Source organism: Lycium barbarum, chromosome 6, assembly GCF_019175385.1.
Source record: "Lycium barbarum isolate Lr01 chromosome 6, ASM1917538v2, whole genome shotgun sequence".
Lineage (NCBI taxonomy): Eukaryota > Viridiplantae > Streptophyta > Magnoliopsida > Solanales > Solanaceae > Lycium > Lycium barbarum.
In genome coordinates, this window is record NC_083342.1 from 110207581 (window position 1) to 110225348 (window position 17768).

The following is a 17768-nucleotide window of genomic DNA, read 5'->3' on the forward strand; positions in this document are numbered from 1 at the left end:
TCAGCTATTTCACATAATGGGCAGGTCATATGATCAATCATCCCCCAAATATGAAGCCTATCTCTTGTGTATATTTTTCCCTGTATTGCAATGTAAAGTATAAAGATTCATTTTAGCATACTGTTTATTTATATACTAAAGTTTACTTTTTATGTAGAATCGGTATAATCAAGGCAATACAATCATGCCATCGTAGGAACAAACGGAGGAGGGGTATATTTGGACCCAAAGTGTAACGAGTGGTATATTTTGACCCTTTTCTAATAGTATAGGGATATATTTGGCCCTTTTCTAGAAATAAAAATAAAAATACTATTACTATTTATATCAGACATCAAGGTCAGCATCGCACATTATTCGCACAAATACAACAATGTGCCCTCAAGAGAAAATTGGCTTCTACGGAAACCCTATGGCTTACCTTGCATCCACTTCTTATGGCCAATCTCACGTAAGTATTACTCATACTAATTTCAAGCTTTTGCTTTCCATTTTCCAACTGTCTATTTCTTATAGAAGTGGTTTGGTTATGTTTTTGGGTCTTGTCTTGTGAGTACAAGTGTAACTTGCTCAGCTTGTTTTGATTGTTGCTACACGTAGTTTCATAATGTATTGTTTTGATGAAACAACGTCTGGATAGATTGTATCGTTTTCCATCGTTACATAATGCAATACATCAACAATTTGAAGAATAAACTTACAATATTATAAAGAAAAAGAAAATACGGGGTAAGAAAAAAAAAGGTAACGACGCGATGACACCAAATCAATTACTACATAATATAAGACTTTTTGTCGCTACATAAGATGAATTTAACAATACGATACAATAATATTTAAGGAACAATCAAAATAAACATTGTATTTAAAATAACAATACGATACAATTCTATAGGTAACAACATCCAATCAAGCAAAGGATTTGTTTGTTATCCCATATGCAGAAAGATCAGCACTAAAGGTTGGTTAATATTTTCACTAGTTGGAGAGGGTTGTATAACCACACCTCCTTGACCCTCCAGTACCTTCATACTAGCATTCACAAAAACATTGGGCTTCAGGCCAACATAGTTTAAGGATTGGTTCAGGGAAACAGAGTCTAAATTTTGGTTTTAGTGCAACAGAGTTTGCATCATTAGACTTAGCAGTAAATTCTTGTTTAGGAGGAACAACATTACCTCTGTCTTTATCCTTTTCAGAATTGGCATTCATGGGTTTTGCTACTTTCTTCTATTACGATGAGGAATGCATTTGAACCATCTAATTAGGTAATGGCGGGATATTTCTGTACGGATAGTAAAACGAAGGGTAAAATCAATTGTTTTAGCATACTAGAAGGGCAAATTTGACCCTTTTCCCTCTTATGACCATCAATATATTTATTGTTAACAAATTGCTTCTTATTTAACATAAAATATATAGTCGAAGACAATACTATACTGTCGAAATATGATGTATATTGTAGCATATATTAGTGTATATCGAGTGTGTTGACACCTAATTTTTGATCTCCCGGAATTTATTTTAATCATTCAGAGTCCCTGGATTCCAAGCAGAGCAAGATACCTATTTCTTGGAAATAAAATGATTTTTATAATATTATACAAATAATATTTTACAATATTATTCAAATAATGTTTTACCATTTAGAATGGTAAGATATATATATACACGTTGATATACACATGTATACACGTATATCAAACGTATATAGGTATATACATATATAGCAGCCCACTTCTTATTAAAAATTAATTGGGCCAAGCCCAACTCATAAAGAGGCGACCCAGCCCAGCGCGTGTATAATAAAGAGGGGGTATACCCTACTTTCCTCATTTTTCACGACCAAACGCATCCTCTCTCTCTCTCTCTCTCTCTCTCTCTCTCTCTCTCTCTCCTTTCTTTTCTCGGCTTAACCCTAGCGTCGTAGGAAAAAATCGAAATATCTTACAAAATTCGAATTTGTTTTCATATTGTAAGTGCTGAAAATACTTAGGGTTTGTTCTAAATTTGAACCCTTACCATTTTCAGTAAGTTAAAATTTTAAATATTATTTTGGTTGTTATTGTGTGGCTCGTGTTCTGGGTTGAGTATTTTGAGGTTTGAAGCATCCAAGTCTCATCTCTTTCAGGCTGCACATCTACAAGGTAATACTCTTCTTATTTGTTTAATTTCAATTCTGTCTCAGTTAATTATTTATTAGCTTAATATTTGCTTCCTAATATGATTTGAGTATGTCATTAGGGGTTAGTTTAAGATTTGATATATAAGGTAAATCAGGTCTTGTTCTATAAAGTATTAGCTAAGGGTAACGGATTTAGCTAAATAGGCTTAGACAGTTCACTTATTTATTTAAGTAAGCTAGGTGTAATGTCTGAATGAATAAAAGGATATGAGTTTCTTAATCAGATTAAGTCCATTTGGTTAGTTTAGGTGTGATTGAAATTCAAAAACTTCTGTACCACCTAACATAAGAGTGAATGGTTAGTTTTAAGTTAAGAATAAGATTGGATCTTAAAAGGGATATTGTGTGAAGATGTTGGCACATTTGAATTTGACTTGTAAACCTGTTAAGCTAGGTGTAACTTTGAGTGAACTATTTCAAGAAAGATGAAGTGTGATTAAGTTGTTGCTTATAATTTTGGTCTGTTTGTTGACGATGATTGTTTACTTTATGGATTCACAGATGTCATTTATTTCATTAGGGAAAAACTGATTTTTTTTTTGGTGTACCTGAATAACCTTACAATTTGAACTAGACTCTGTGAATTTTGTTTCCTTTTTGGAGGAAGAGGTCTTTCCAGTCAGCTGATAAGTTGTTATTGTTTGCAATATAGGTAAAATGAAGTTAGAATTTTCTGTTTACCTTGTCTGAATGAAATACCGAAGTCCAGAGTTAAAAAAAAAGAAAGAAATAATCTACTCATGATTTCTTTTCCTACTTGGTATTGAGTCTCTAAATGGGATCTTATCTAGGTGTGTGAGTTTGTTGCTTCAATATGTGCAAGTGTGTATGAAATTTACAATGATTAGTTTGAGTTGTTGCTTTGAAACAGGATGAACTTCATTTCAAAATAATTTTGTTTTAAAAAATCTGGATATTTGACTTAATATCACAATGTTATACTGTCAATGTTCTAACTTTGATAACTTGATGTTATACACTTAGTTTTCTGGAAATGGGATTGATTTTATTTGTTGATCCAACCTAAAAAATCAACTAAGAAGCTTTTTGAGTCAGGGCTGTGGAATTGAGTTTGTTTCAAAACCTTTTTTTTAAGCTGAATTTAACATAACATGTCTTTGTGAACTGTGTTTAAGCTTTATGATAGCAAAGATAGTCCCTTATGTTCTGTGAACCTGTAAAGTATTCACCTGCTCTGTTTTGGCATAAACAATCTTCATATGATACAGTTGTCTAAACTTCACTTGACTTTAAGCTTGGAAATCTGTCCAGTGTGTTTTGACACATCGTGTAATGAAGACCTGGGTGGATTTTAAAAACTAAAAGAAGGCTAAGGCTTTAATACAAGAGTAGTTTGTTTAATTACTTGTCTGTGCTTGGTGAATAAGCCTAAAATTGAATTGGTATCCTGTTGAGGCATGACTATGCCAATGCTGGAAGTTCTGGGACTCATCGGTGCCTGCCTATCTTTAAATTTTAAACTTGATGGGACCTTAACTTGACCAAATGCATAGATGGCTGGATTAGGAAATTGTTTTGAATCACTTATCGTTTATGTGTGTCTCATGGAACATTGAATGTTGACTGTTTATTTGCCACTGATGTACATGATTGTAGATGACTGCTTGTTGACTGTTTTGCTATTTCTGTGCTTGTATTTAATTTAAATAAGACAAAGACCTTGATATATGCATATATACCTCTATTTTACTCTTAATATACATGGGTAGGGAGACTTAGTTAGCCATTAAGGATTAAGCTTAAGTCCTCCCCAGTGTTTGCCATGTCTAGGGTTCATGAAACCCCCTTGAATCTTGTGCGACATCGGGAATATGAGGGTAAAAGCTTTCTTTCATTGGCTACTCTATATCCCTATAAGTGTATAAATAGGTGTATATGGGCAGTATATACAAGTATATCCATATGACTTTGACTTATTTAAAATAACTTGGGTCTATCTTTTAAGGTTTTAATCCATAGCCTCAATTTGATTTAGTTATGCAGCCTATATTTAGCCTACTTTATTTATACTTTGATGTACTTGTCTAAAATTGGATATTAATTTTGTACTCCTTGTGTTATGTGTGCAAAACACTGGGCCGAGGCCCAGTTCCAAGTTCAGGTCGAGTCCTATTGGAAGTTGAAAGGGAAGCAAATATTGTGTTGAAGGCACATCTATGGGTAAAAATAGCCTAATGGGTCTTTGATAGCCCATTAGTGAAATCTCTATCTCCCTTCTATTATTTGATTGTCTGTACATATGTAAATTAAACCTCATTATTAGTGAAACCCTCGTGTATGTTAGGATTTAGGAAAAACAACTTAGTAATTTAGGCAATGTCGTAAAAAACAAATCAGCTTTTTCTTAAAAAAAGGACTCGAGATTTCAAAAGCTAACCTTCTTTTCAAAAATGTCACGGCTTAAGAGCAGTAACCAAAAGAGGTCTTACCTAATTTAAGTAATTTTAAGTCTAATAAACAAGTTGGATACTCCTTTCAAAACAAAATGATTGTATTGCTGAGTATGAAATTGTTACGAGTTTAATATTGGTAAAAATGAACCTTTCAAACACGTTCACTGAATTTGATGAATTGAGAAAAAATGATTTCTGGGAATTCAGCAAGTTTAAAGAGGAATTATCTTAAACATTATGGACTTTGGCAAATTGGATTGGACTCGGAAAACTTGGACACCTTTTCTGGAAAATAGATTGGGCCTGGAAGCCCGCAAGATTGTTTGGACTAAAAACAGAATTGCATTTTTTTTGGGCCGAGTATTCTGACTGGGTGATGACGGTGAAATAAACTTGGATCTAGAATGTGTTTGACCTATGGGCTTCGAATGATTAAAGTTGGACTTAATATATACATATGTATAAAATGGGAATATATCCCATATTTTGCACATATATACGTAAAACAAAACCCGTACGTACTAAATCATTCTGTTAGGACTAGAATAATAGCGACTCTACTTGGGAGAAATTTTAAGTGTCTTAGTTCGGTAACAAAGTGAGTTGGACACTTGCGTAGATTTTTCTAAATCAGAATTCTTTTTATAAGGGGTTTTTTTGCCGAATTGTTTTCTTGAAAATTTATGATGTGAATAAGAATGACATTTTTGCGAAAAACTAAATACTTTTAAACAAGTAAATACATTAATCTCGTAGGTCAATCGTATTCTACGGATCCTTAATACTGGAGTGCTTAAAACCTTCCTTAGGGGATTACTAGAACTTTTATCTTGAACTTTGGTCCAAAAGATTTTTACTTATTATTTGCAAAAAAATTTAAACTCGATTTTCTTAGTTTTTCATAATAAATTAGGTGACGACTCTAAAAATACTAAAATTCAACTTGAGCACCAACAACCTCGTTGTAACTTTTATGTTTAATCCGCGTGAAAATGAACCGTAACAGAGTGTAGCATATATCGCGTGTATATTGCACAGTGTATTGAAGGGATGAGTGGTTAGTCGAGTTAGTTTGTTAGCATGCTCACATGTGGATTGTACAGCTGGCACGTTAGTTTCAACTACAAATATCGCACTCTCTTGTAATGATGAATTGATCAATGAAAATTTTCCCTCTCTTCTTCTCTAACTGATTTTCCCTCCAAACCATCGACTCATCATGGATGAGCTTGAAGCTCATTTTATTGTTCTAATTCAATAATTTCATATGGTATCAGAGCAGAGATCCTTAGATAGATATCTGTGCAAATAAAACTCCATTGGAGACACACCATTGAAAGCTTGAGCTAAGCAAATCATGACAGAAGCATTAGCAGTCACTGTTGATCATCCTCATCTATTATATTTGCAATCGTCTGATGTACCAGGACTTGTTTTGATCCCAACTAAACTCACAGGTCCTGAAAACTACACATTGTGGAGTAGATCAATGAAGTTAGCATTGAGAGGAAAATGTAAACTCGGATTCATAAATGGCACTTGTATGAAGAGCAAGTACAAGGGAGATTTGGATGAACTATGGGAGAAAAGTGATGCAATTGTGCTATCATGGATAGAAAGTACAGTTTCGAGTGAATTGATACCTAGTATCATGTATGCTGCTAGTGCTAAGAAAATTTGGGAAGAGTTTAAGGAGAGATTTGATAGGTCAAATCTTATATGGATCTATCATTTGTGCTCAAATTTTCAATTTGAAGCAAGGTAATGATTTAGTTACTAGCTACTTACTAAGATGAAGGTTTTATGGGATGAATTAGATGTGATGGTTCCACTATCATCTTGCTGTGTTGAGTCTACACAATACACCGATCACCTTAAGTCACAAAGGTTGATCCAGTTTTTAATGGGACTGAATAAGAGCTACGGTAGCATAAGAAGTAACTTGCTTGCAAAAGGTTCTAGTGTGACAGTAAATGAAGCATATGCAGTAACTGCACAATAGGAGAGTCAAAGGTCTATGGGAGTAGTTGATGTGCATAGAGAACCATTGACTATGTTGGCAGACAACACACAAGTATACAGAGACAAAACACCAGTTCAAGGACCAGCTTGTGGGGAGTGTGGTTACAAGGGTCATAGAACTAAGGATTGTTACAAGCTAGTTGGATACCCTGCTGACTTCAAAAGCAAAAAGAAGACTAGACAAAGTTCTTCTCAGATGAAGCCGTTGCCAACTCAACTACAGCTGGAGATATTGGAGAATCAATTAGATCACATCACAAAGGTGGAGGACTGTTTACACCACAACAATACCAGGAAGTGTTGAACAAACTAGATGAGTCTGGTCCTACAAACTATGTTGCTAATATGGCAGGTATATTCTCTCTATTATCCTGTTGTATCATATAAGTAGATCGTGGATTCAGGTGCATCACACCACATTACACTTTGCAAAGAGCTTCTAACTGTACTTAGAATTCTAGGAACACAGCAAAGTAGCAAAGTACAAATCCCAAATAGTGACAAATCACATATAGCACATGAAGGGAATTTTACTATTTTAGGTGGTCACACAGTTAAGAATGTGCTACATGTGCCAGACTTCAAATTCAATTTGTTGTTAGTATCAAAACTAACCAAGGAACTATGCTGTGCAGTATTCTTTTTGCCTGATTTCTGTGTGTTTCAGGGCCTCTTCAATTGCAAGGTGATGGGGATTGGTAGAGAAAGAGATGGATTGTACATTTTGCAGGATTCCGATCCAATAAAAGTTCCAACAACAAGTAATTCTCTAGTTACAAGTAGTCCACCTTTGGCACATGAGATTGGGTCATGCTTCTGTAGGAGCCATGAATCACATTTCATCCCTCAAGTTCAAAGTAGATGATAGGGTTCAATAGTTTTGTGAAGTTTGTCCTCTAGCAAAACATCATAGGTTGAAGTTTCCTGTTAGCAGTAGTAAGACAGATGTTTGTTTCCAACTGATTCATCTAGATCTTTGGGAACCTTATAAGAATTCTACCTATGATAGAAAACAACTGTTTGTTACTATAGTAGATGATTTTAGTAGATATACTTGGATATGTATGATACAATCTAAATGTGAAGTGTTTGCTGTACTGCAAGATTTCTTGTGCTTAATAAAGAATCAATTTGATAGTACTGTTAAAGTGTTGAGATCTAATAATGGTTCAGAATTCTTCAAATCTAAATGCACTAATCTGTTGGCTTCACATGGTATTATTCATTAAAGTAATTGTCCTTACATACCAAAACAAAATGGCACTGTGGAAAGGAAGCATAAACACATACTTGAAGTTGCTAGAGCTTTGAGATTTTAAAGTGCAATACCTATTTGTTTTTTAAGGAGATTGTGTGAGGACTTCCATATATTTAATCAACAAGTTGCCTTCACATGTTCTAGGTGGTAAAAGTCCTTATGAGCTGTTGTTTGGTAAAGTACCAAAGCTAAATCATTTGAGAGTTTTTGGCTGTCTTTGTTATGCAAGGCAACTACCTAGAGGTGATAAGTTTACAGCAATGGCAAGGAAAGTTGTTCTAGTTGGGTACTCAGAAACTCAGAAAGGTTATAGACTTTATGATCTGGTGTCAAAGATGTTATTTATTAGTAGTGATGTGACATTTAGAGATTCAGTTTTTCCTTTCAAACATGATGTTGACAATTTACAGGTTGAGGACATGTTTTTGCATTCAGTTCCTGATGGTTCAAAGGAGCCTGATATTACATCTGATCCACAAATGGATATGCAGTATGAAAATCATGGTGATGAGTCCATTCTCACCATTCAATCCACTGATGCCTCACCCACAAAGGATAATACTACACCAGGTCAATAAGGAGATGCAGATACTGAATTCACCAATGAAGAATCACCAAATATTATTGCTCCAGTTGCAGATGAGACTGAGACAATAGATGACATTCCTACAGATGAAGCAGTGACTCATGATGTTAGCATACAGATTCCTTTACTTCAGCATCATGCAGCAGTAGATGAGCAAATGCCAATTGTACCAGATGAACAGCACCAGGCCAGGCCTGCCAGAAATGCCAAACCTCTTATTTAGCATAGTCACTATGTCATGACACACAAGCCTGGAGGACGGTGCTCATATCTTTTATCCAAACATATCATATACGCACATTTTCCTTTTGCCTATCAATATTATCTAAAGTGTTTTTCAGCAGTTGTTGAACCTAAGAGCTTCAAAGATGCTTCTAATGATCCATTATGGATAGAAGTAGTGTAAAAGGAAGTTGATGCCCTGGAGGGAAACAACACATGACCACATGGTAAGTAGGCAATTGGATCAAACTAGGTGTACAAGATCAAGTTCAAAGGCAAATGGTGAGGTGGACAAGTATAAGGCAAGACTAGTAGCCAAAAGGTACACATAAAGAGAAGGTCTAGACTATTATGAGACTTTTTCACCAGTAGCCAGGATGGTTACTGTGAGAACAGTAATTAGTTTAGAAGTATCTTATGATTGAGAGTCATATCAGATGGATGTCAATAATGCTTTCCTTCAAGGTGACTTAGATGAAGAAGTCTATATGTCACTTTCTCAAGGTTTTCATAGACAAGGGGAAACAAAAGTTTGCAGGCTGATAAAGTCCTTGTATGGACTTAAGAAACCATTAAGACTTAAGAAAGCATCAAGACAAGGGAACATTAAGTTGACTAATGCCTTGATACAGGCAGGATATATACAAAGCACTCATGACCATTCTTTGTTCACCTAGAAGGACAAAGAAAGGTTGGTGGTTGTACTGATCTATGTGGATGATTTACTGATCACAGGAAATAGCACAGATCTCATTAATGAAACAAATGACTACTTGCATAGTCAGCTTAAAGTAAAGGACTTGGGAATTCTAAAGTACTTTCTTGGCATAGAAGTGCTCAGATCCAAACATGGGATTTTACTCAATCATAGAAAGTATGCTCTTGAGTTGATTGTTGAGTTGGGACTAAGTGGTTCTAAACCATCTTCCACACCATTAGAAGCCAATGTCAAATTGACTTTTGTAGAGTATGATAAAGCAGTGAAGAAAATAGATGATCCAATTCTAGAAGGTGTAGGAAGCTATCAAAAGTTGGTTGGGAATCTAATCTACTTGACCATCACAAGACCAGACATGTGCTTTGTAGTGCAAGTTCTAAGTTAGTTCATGCAACTTCCAAAAATGTCACCTTGGGATGCAACACTAAGGGTGGTTAGATATGTGAAGAAATCACCTGGACTAGCTGTATTGTAAAGCAAAAGTTCTACACAGAAATCTCTTTTTTCTGTGATTCAGATTGAGCTTCATGCGCCAATACTAGGAGGTCAATTACAGGATTTGTAATACAGCTTGGTGAGTCCTAAATATCATGGAAATATAAGAAGCAACATATAGTTATTAAAAGCTCAGTAGAAGCAGAATACTGGTTTATGGCCTCAGCAGTTTTAGAAGTTGTTTGGTTACTAGGACTTCTTAAAGATTTACAAGTCTCAGTGATCCTACCAATTACAGTGTTTTGTGATAGCAAAGCAGCTAGCTATTCAAATAGCTGCTAATCGTATATTCCATGAAAGAACCAAGCATATTGAGATAGATTGCCACTTCGTCAGAGAAAAATACAAGAGTGGACTGATTCAACCTACATTTCTCAATACAAAGCTACAACTTGCAAATTTTCTCACAAAAGGTCTACGAATTGCTTAGCATCATTTCTTAGCATCCAAGCTGGGAGTTCTTAATGTGTTTCACCCGCCAGCTTGAAGGGGAGTGTCGAAATATGATGTATATTGGAGCATATATTAGTGTATATCGAGTGTAGCGTAAATCAGTGTATATCGCGCAGTGTATTGAAGTGATGAGGGGTTAGTCGAGTTAGTTAGTTTGTTGACATGATCACTTGTGGATTGTGGCCAGCTGTCTACATCTGGCACGCTAGTTTCAACTACAAATATCCCACTCTCTTGTAATGATGAATTGATCAATGAAAATTTTCCCTCTCTTCTTCTCTAACTGATTTTCCCTCCAAACCATCGACTCACCATGGATGAGCTTGAAGCTCATTTCATGGTTCTAATTCAATAATTTCATGTATACAGATAGTCAAATATTTCAGAGATAATTTTAGAGACCTCCCTCTAAGTTTGTTTCTTTAACACTTATTATTTTGGTGATTTAAGAGATTAAACTTACCTTCTTATAGTTTAGATTTTTTTTTGGGGTAATAGAAATGATTTATCATTTTAAAGGTAGCTTGGAGACTCACAAGCACGAGAAGAAGTTAAGAACAACGCCCCACATTGTTTATTGAAATTTGAAAGACTAGGAAGCTACATATATAGTGTAGAATTACTCTTAGGCCTCATTTGTTTTCATTAAGATTAAAACGTCTGAATCTGAATGCACATCTGAATCGTTAAGATGTTGTCTCTAGGTCTAAACACTGAATGATTAAGACTGTTTGTTTTTCAACATCTGAATGTGCATAATGTATTTATTTAAACATAATAAATATAGAATTCAAATTAAAAAGTAACTAAATGGTAGAAAATAAATACAAATTTAATAATAAAAAATTATTTAATTAAAAAAATGAAACATTTATGTTCACTAGTAAGAATGGAGATGTTTTGTAGTCGTGGTGGGTGGTGAGTGGGGGTGGAGAGGTGAGTGGGTTGTGGGTAGTTGGGGTGAGGGCTGAGAGGTAGTGGGGGTGGGGTCGGCGGGGAGTAGGGGTGGGGTTGGTGGGGAGTGGGGGGGTTGGTGGTGGGGGTGGATAGTGTGGAGTAGGGCCTGATGGTGGGGTAGGCGGGGAGTGGGGGTGGGGTTTGTGGTGGGAAGTGGGGGTAGTGGGGAGTGGGGGTGGGTGGTATGGGTGGTGGGGAGTGGGGGTAGGTGGTATGGAGTGGGATTGGCGTTAGTGGTGGAGAGTGGAGGGTGGGTGGGTGGTGGTGTTGAGGTGGGTGGGTGGGGTTGGAGTGGAGAGAGGGTGGGGTGGGGTTGAGGTAGAGGGTTGGGGTTGGGGTTGGAGCTGGGGATAAAAAAGTTTCATACAAAAATACCTCTTAATGATATTAAGACTTGGTTCAAGATCTTAATGATTAAGACCTATTCAGACCCAATAAGTGCTTAGATCTTAATGCAAACAAATGCACTTAATAACTTAAGGTCTGAACCATTCAGATTCAGACCTCCAATAAGTGCAAACAAATGAGGCCTTAATAGTGTGAGACATTTAGGGAAAAACATTATAAGTTTGGCCCAAAGCAAAAGATATCATACCTTAATGTATCTTGGGTCGGCTTTGCCCAATATCTAACTATTGAGATCCGGAAAATTGTTCTTGTAAATGGGTCCAACTTCATTTGTTTGTCTTAGATCCATAGGTATTGTATTGGTCACCTGTAGCTGACGGAGCACTGTCATTTTAAATCAGGGGACGGTCATTTTGGTGTTGGTGCGATTGCCGGTCTTGACCTACCGGTGCATGTGGAGCCATCGCGGTTCAATGTGCTTCTCCAATTTGGTCGGTCCTCGAGGAAATTGGCTTCTAAGGGAACCCTATTTCTTTCCTTGCACCCACTTCTTATGGCCAACCTCACGTAGTATTACTGCTACTAATTTCAACTTCTTGCTTTCCAGTTTTTAGTCTTCCTTTCGTCGGTTTCATGTTCCATAAGCACAGTGTGCGAGTAAGTTTTTTTCCTTGCAATTATTTTTTGACAACATACAAAGTATGTTTAGTTTGCTCATCTAGTTTTAATTATAACTCAAATGTTGCAGTTGTTTTTTTCTTATTAGGAGGTATCTTATTCTTGACAATAACATTGGTACACAAGGATAATAATTTTACTTCATGACAATGTTACGACAATATTATATAACCAAATATAATATTTCCAGCAATAAATTACATATCATAAATGTACTCGTCAATGATCATCACATAAAGACCAAGTTTTAAGTTTTATTGGGGGCTTTCAAATGTGTAATGAGCTAGTCAACCTTGATTCTCAATTTTGCGAGGGCAGCCTCTTTGATAAGCATGAATGAATGGACAAAATCATCACCAAGCTGGTTTGGATCTGGAATTATTCCTTCTTCAACGGCTATAGTAAATGTTAACTTCTTGGCATAGCTACACACATGAACCAGTAAGCCCTACAATATGCATTTGCATTTAGCGATTTTGACCTAAATAGTTTATCTTTCTTTCAAATATAACGGTATGGATATAGAAAATTTATACAACTGATCTAAACTTGTCTGTAATCTATATATAGTTGCTTGATTGATGGAAGAAACTTACAGTGGGATAGCCATAGCATGTTGGGGCAAGGAATGCCAATTGATGGCCTGAGCAAGAAACTTCTTCAATCGGACCGACTACGTTTGAAAAGGTTGGTGTGGTTTGGGAGGGAGCTCTTTGAGAAAGTTTTGTCGAACCCTAGGTGTCACGCCAATGCAAAAAATAATGTTAGATTTGAATTTCAATGACAACTAAAAGGAAAGAAAAAAAAATCAATGATCTCAACGTTTCTTGATAATTTTAATGTGTAAAGAGAAAAATTGGAGTACCTTAAAGCCAAAGAACTTGAGCAAAAGCTGTGAAGCGTAAAAGATGCATTGAGACTCAAGGGAATGCTTCTTTCGATCCATTGATGTCTTCGCTTTGTGGACATAATCCAAGGGATTCTCTAATTGGGCTATAGTTAGGGGAATTAAGACAAAGCCAAGACAATTTCCTTGTATTACTACGGCATTCTTCTCAATCATATCAGCTACAGCCTGTCATATATGGTCATGTGGACTTAATCTACTAGCCACATATGATAAAAAATAATTGCATAACAGTAAACAATTATGAACGCATACTAATCTTTAAACAAAATATTTCTGCATCAATTTTGTGAAACCTATAAACAGTCTTGGAAGTTAAGATAGATTTTTTAATTAAACGTGTAAATGAAGAAATACTCACTTGGAGCCCTAAAGCTGGTCGTAGATTCACTATAACATTGGCTCTACATCTCATTCGTTCTTGCGAAAACTTCCTCTAGCCTTCAATTTCTTGTTAAGAAGAAACAAATTATAGAAAGCTTGATTAGCATGGTTGAAATCATTTTAATCCGCTCCCCCTTCGAAAACAAGCCTGGGTTTTCTACTGAATTACTAAGCCCCAAAATAGATAAATAGCAAAAGTAAATGTATGAGTCTGATCATCTAGCTTGATTTATAGATTTGAGGCAAGATCGAATTTCTATTCTGTTTATTTGCTTATTTTCTCTGTTAAGGCCTATTATGCCTTTTACAATATGTTATATTTGGTCGGGTGAACTCCTGAATATCCTTGTACATTTGTTACAAGTATATATACAATGAGCTAATTGAGGAGATTAAATTACCGTGTCTTCGGTGAATATAACGAGACAAAGCTGCCTGTGTTATCCCCAATAGAACGTCATTAACCGTCTAAATTATCAAGAGACCGAAAAAAGAAAAAGAAAAACATGAGCTTAGGTTAGAGACATATTAAAAATTTAAATCCTCGAAAAGAGGTTAGCCTGTTTCGCCAATCTTCTCTTTTAAAAACTAAGTGCTTATTTTAGATAATTGAGGTGTTTTCCTAAGTTTTAGGCCAAACATACGAATTGCTTTTGAGTAGTAGCAAAATAAGCTAATAAATAGTTTTTTTTCTAGAAGCATTTTTTGAAAGCTTGGTCAAACATAAATTGTTGCTATAGAATTGGCAAAAGTATTTTTCAAATTGATTAGTCAAACACAAACTGCTATTCTTGAAAAGTATTATTTCCAAAATTATACTTTTGATATATAACACTTTTTGAATAATAAATAGATTTTGGAAGCTTGATCAAACATGCTATAAATATGATGATCAACCTTAGAGTTAAGTTTATATATATATACTTACAACATTTGTCGCATTCTTTATAAATTTAATGTCATCCAAGCTAACAGTCCGGTGTATAAATCTCTGGCGAGTGGAAGACTTAAATCCACGTGCAGCTGTGCAAGGTGATTGAGAGTCCTTCAAGAAAAGTGCAGTCGCTATAAACAACAAAACATCAACAACTATATTGAACAAAAGTCTAATGAACAACCACAACTTTACGAGGTACTGCCACATCAAAGACCGAACATTGTTTCTATTATTGTTTATCGATTTGTCTATAGAAGTAGAAGAAGACACTGGGAGTGTGGGCGAAGATGTAGGATCTGAACTTATCCGAAAACAAGAGAGTAAGAGGGACATGAGGGCAGTTCCATCCCCAAGAGAATGATGAACACGGAGAATAGAAATTGCTTCGGCATCGGAGGTTTTCACGTTGAGTATGTGAATATCCCATAGAGGTTTCGACAGGTCAATAGTTGTTGTACTTAGGTTCGATAAATACTCTTTGACCAATTTGTCTGTCACTACTAAAAAAACAGGTTTTACCGACCTAAAAAAATGGCTATTTCCGACCTCATGAGGTCGGTTTTGGCCAAAAACCGACCTCAAAATTAGGCCGGAAAAGAGTGAGTCGGTAATATAACCGACCTCACGAGGTCGCAATTTTTTTTTACGTCGGATATTAATTATATAAATTACCGACCTCATTAGGTCGGTAATTATATTAATATCATATATTAATATAATAGAGTGAGTGCCATGGCCATGGAGCAAAAGAATGCCAAGCTATCTAGCCAACTACAGGCGTCAGAGGAAAGGGAGAGGTGAAGGGATATGCAGTTTGACGGTATGAGGGCCCAATTAGACGCATTACTTTCTTCGAGGGGGATTCCCTCATGTGCTGATGATGCTCGTAACCTGATGTGGCGTGATTTTACGCCACAATCGATGCTTTTTAACTATAAGTTTTACTTATTTTTAAGCAAGTCTATGTCATTTTACGTAGTTTTTGTCATGTTTCAGGTAATACGAGGTCCCTGGAGCCAAAGTGTGGAAAACAAGCAAAAATGTTGCAAAACTGGAAATAACTGGAGGTTCTGGAAATTACTGGCGAAATATTGCTCTGCGCGATCGCGCAGAGTACCCACGCGATCGCGCCCACGCGGGAATTGCAATCCACGCGTTCGCGCTGGAATGAAACGCGACCGCGCCTACGCGCGGCATTAATTCCACGCGATCGCGCAGTATCGACGTGCGATCGCGATGAAGGGAGCAGGGGAGATTGACGTCATCTACGCGATCGCGCAGACACATGGCGCGATCGCGATGAAGGATTTTTTGGCATTTTCGACCAGAATTCGGATTTTGACGATGTCTTCCATTCCAGTTCATATAAATATAAAACTAGGGCAAAATATTACAGATCTTTGGCAGCTCCCACAAGTTGGAAGCTAGGGTTCCTACAAAAATTGTTCTTTCTTCTTTTTAATCCTTGTTGATGGAAATCTCTTGGTGATAATTAAGATTGACACTCTTGTTGTGCTTATTTATTCATTTGCATTGTTCTTAATCAAGTAAGTTTTTGCTATTTTAATTATTCTTGTTCTTGAATGTTTTCAAGGGATTAGCTAACCTTTGAACTCGCCCATTTACTTTGTTTGAAACTCGGAAGAGGAAAAACGGAGTTGGGATAGGATAATTAACATGAATTTGGGGCGTTAACCCTCATCTAATGGAAATTGACCTAGGAATAGGCAATACCAATTGTAGCCATATTCGGGTGTTCTTAATGCTCCTAATTGCTTGAGGGATCTTCAATTGGGTAGTCTAGTTAATCTTCGGAAGAAGTTAATTTAGAGTCATTATCCGAGGCTAAATAACATAAACTTGCTATTATTTACAATTCGTGAAATAGATTGGATCGTTACTTGAGAAGTAGTTTCCCTCCTTTCATTCTTGTTGCCATTGATCAATTTACTTGCTTTCTAGATTAGAATTTATATTTCCGTATTTTATCAAAACCTTATAAAAAACCACCATTAATGCGTTCGGGCATAGCTATTGTTAGTGATAATTCCTAATCTGCTTAAATCACCTACATATTGTTCTCTGTGGGATTCGACCCCGACTCATAGTTGGGTAAATTATATTTGCATACGACCGTGCCCATTCTAATTAATAGGGTGGATTTGGACGTTATCAAAAATGGCGCCGTTGCCGGGGAACAATTGGTGTATTTTGGCTAATCTAGGAAATAAGCTAACTTGCTTTGATCCGAACCCGTAAATATTTGTGTAGTTGTTTTCTGTGTTTTATTTTATATAAAAAAAAAATGGCATCTTTCCATGAAAACTTGTTTAGTAATGACTTTTATTGTGAGCATGGCCAAATTGGTGAGTTCAAACTCATGATGGAGTGTCTACTAGGTGAGGGTAATGAAAATCAAAAAGCCTTTGAAGAGTACTTGGAAACTAGTCTCCAACTTGGTTTGATGAAAGAAGAAGAAAATCCTCCACGGGCAAATCATTATGAACTACCCAATGCTCAAGATAAAAGGGTAAATCATGAAGATGAGTTTATTGGGAATGCCAAAGAAAAAAATGAATGGGGGTCAACCATTGTTCTGAACAATATGGTTGGTGTTGACCCCAATCCGGGGGAAAAAGAGGATGTCATAGTTCAAAAAGTTCAAGAGCCTTATATTCTGCAATTTGAAAATTCAACAAGGCAAAATGACATTCCTCACTTGAAAGCCAAGAAGTGTAGAATGAACAATATTTTACTTGGCGTGATCAGATATTTACCACCCCCCACTGCTCGTGGTCACAAACTTGATTCCAAGTTAGGTGCCCAATTCAAAAGCTCCAAATGGCGAGAAAAGCGGTAAAGTTGGTATCCGTCGTGCCGCGACGTTAACTTAAGCGCTTGGTGGGAGGCAACCCATCGTTTTTAAATTTTTTTAATCATTTTTGAAATTTGATTTTTTAGAACTGTTTAGTTTATGTTTTGTGACTAATCTGCAAAATTTCACAATTTTTGAAGTTGTTTTGAATATGTTGAATTTTCAGAACAGCCACAAATCAGTAGCTGCTGGTTTTTCTGCTTATTTTCTGAACTGCTGGTTTTTTGCCGAATTTTACTCTACGCGATCGCGGTTAACAAAAAAAACAAAAAAAAAAATTTAACTCTGCGCGATCGCGCGGAACGGACACGCGAACGCGCAGAGGCGCG

The 17768-nt window shown here is 36.2% G+C and overlaps 1 protein-coding gene and 1 long non-coding RNA gene across 2 annotated transcripts; one reads left to right on the forward strand and one right to left on the reverse strand.

Annotated features, from left to right (window-relative positions):
- The first annotated feature begins 1880 nt into the window (after nucleotides 1–1880).
- LOC132645438 (uncharacterized) lies at nucleotides 1881–8985 on the forward strand. Its single transcript, XR_009584104.1, has 3 exons — nucleotides 1881–4366; nucleotides 6057–6973; nucleotides 7289–8985. It is a non-coding gene; the product is annotated as an uncharacterized LOC132645438 (long non-coding RNA).
- Nucleotides 8986–12456: 3471 nt separating this feature from the next.
- Nucleotides 12457–13770, reverse strand: LOC132645440 (wax ester synthase/diacylglycerol acyltransferase 11-like). The gene is made up of 4 exons (XM_060362419.1): nucleotides 13605–13770; nucleotides 13202–13411; nucleotides 12933–13070; nucleotides 12457–12784 (listed from the first exon to the last, which is right to left on the reverse strand). The coding sequence occupies exons 1-4, from the start codon at nucleotides 13656–13658 to the stop codon at nucleotides 12620–12622; spliced, it is 567 nt and encodes a 188-aa protein (XP_060218402.1). The 5' UTR covers nucleotides 13659–13770; the 3' UTR covers nucleotides 12457–12619.
- Nucleotides 13771–17768: the final 3998 nt, after the last annotated feature.

Excerpts from the sequence above, each read along its gene's own strand:
- LOC132645440 (XM_060362419.1), bottom strand. The coding sequence starts at position 13,658 with ATGAGATGTAGAGCCAATGTTATAGTGAATCTACGACCAGCTTTAGGG. Across the intron at positions 13,071-13,201 it reads TCAAGTTCTTTGGCTTTAAG|GGTTCGACAAAACTTTCTCA; the intron begins GTACTCCAATTT and ends CGTGACACCTAG. Across the intron at positions 12,785-12,932 it reads CATGCTATGGCTATCCCACT|GGCTTACTGGTTCATGTGTG; the intron begins GTAAGTTTCTTC and ends TGCATATTGTAG.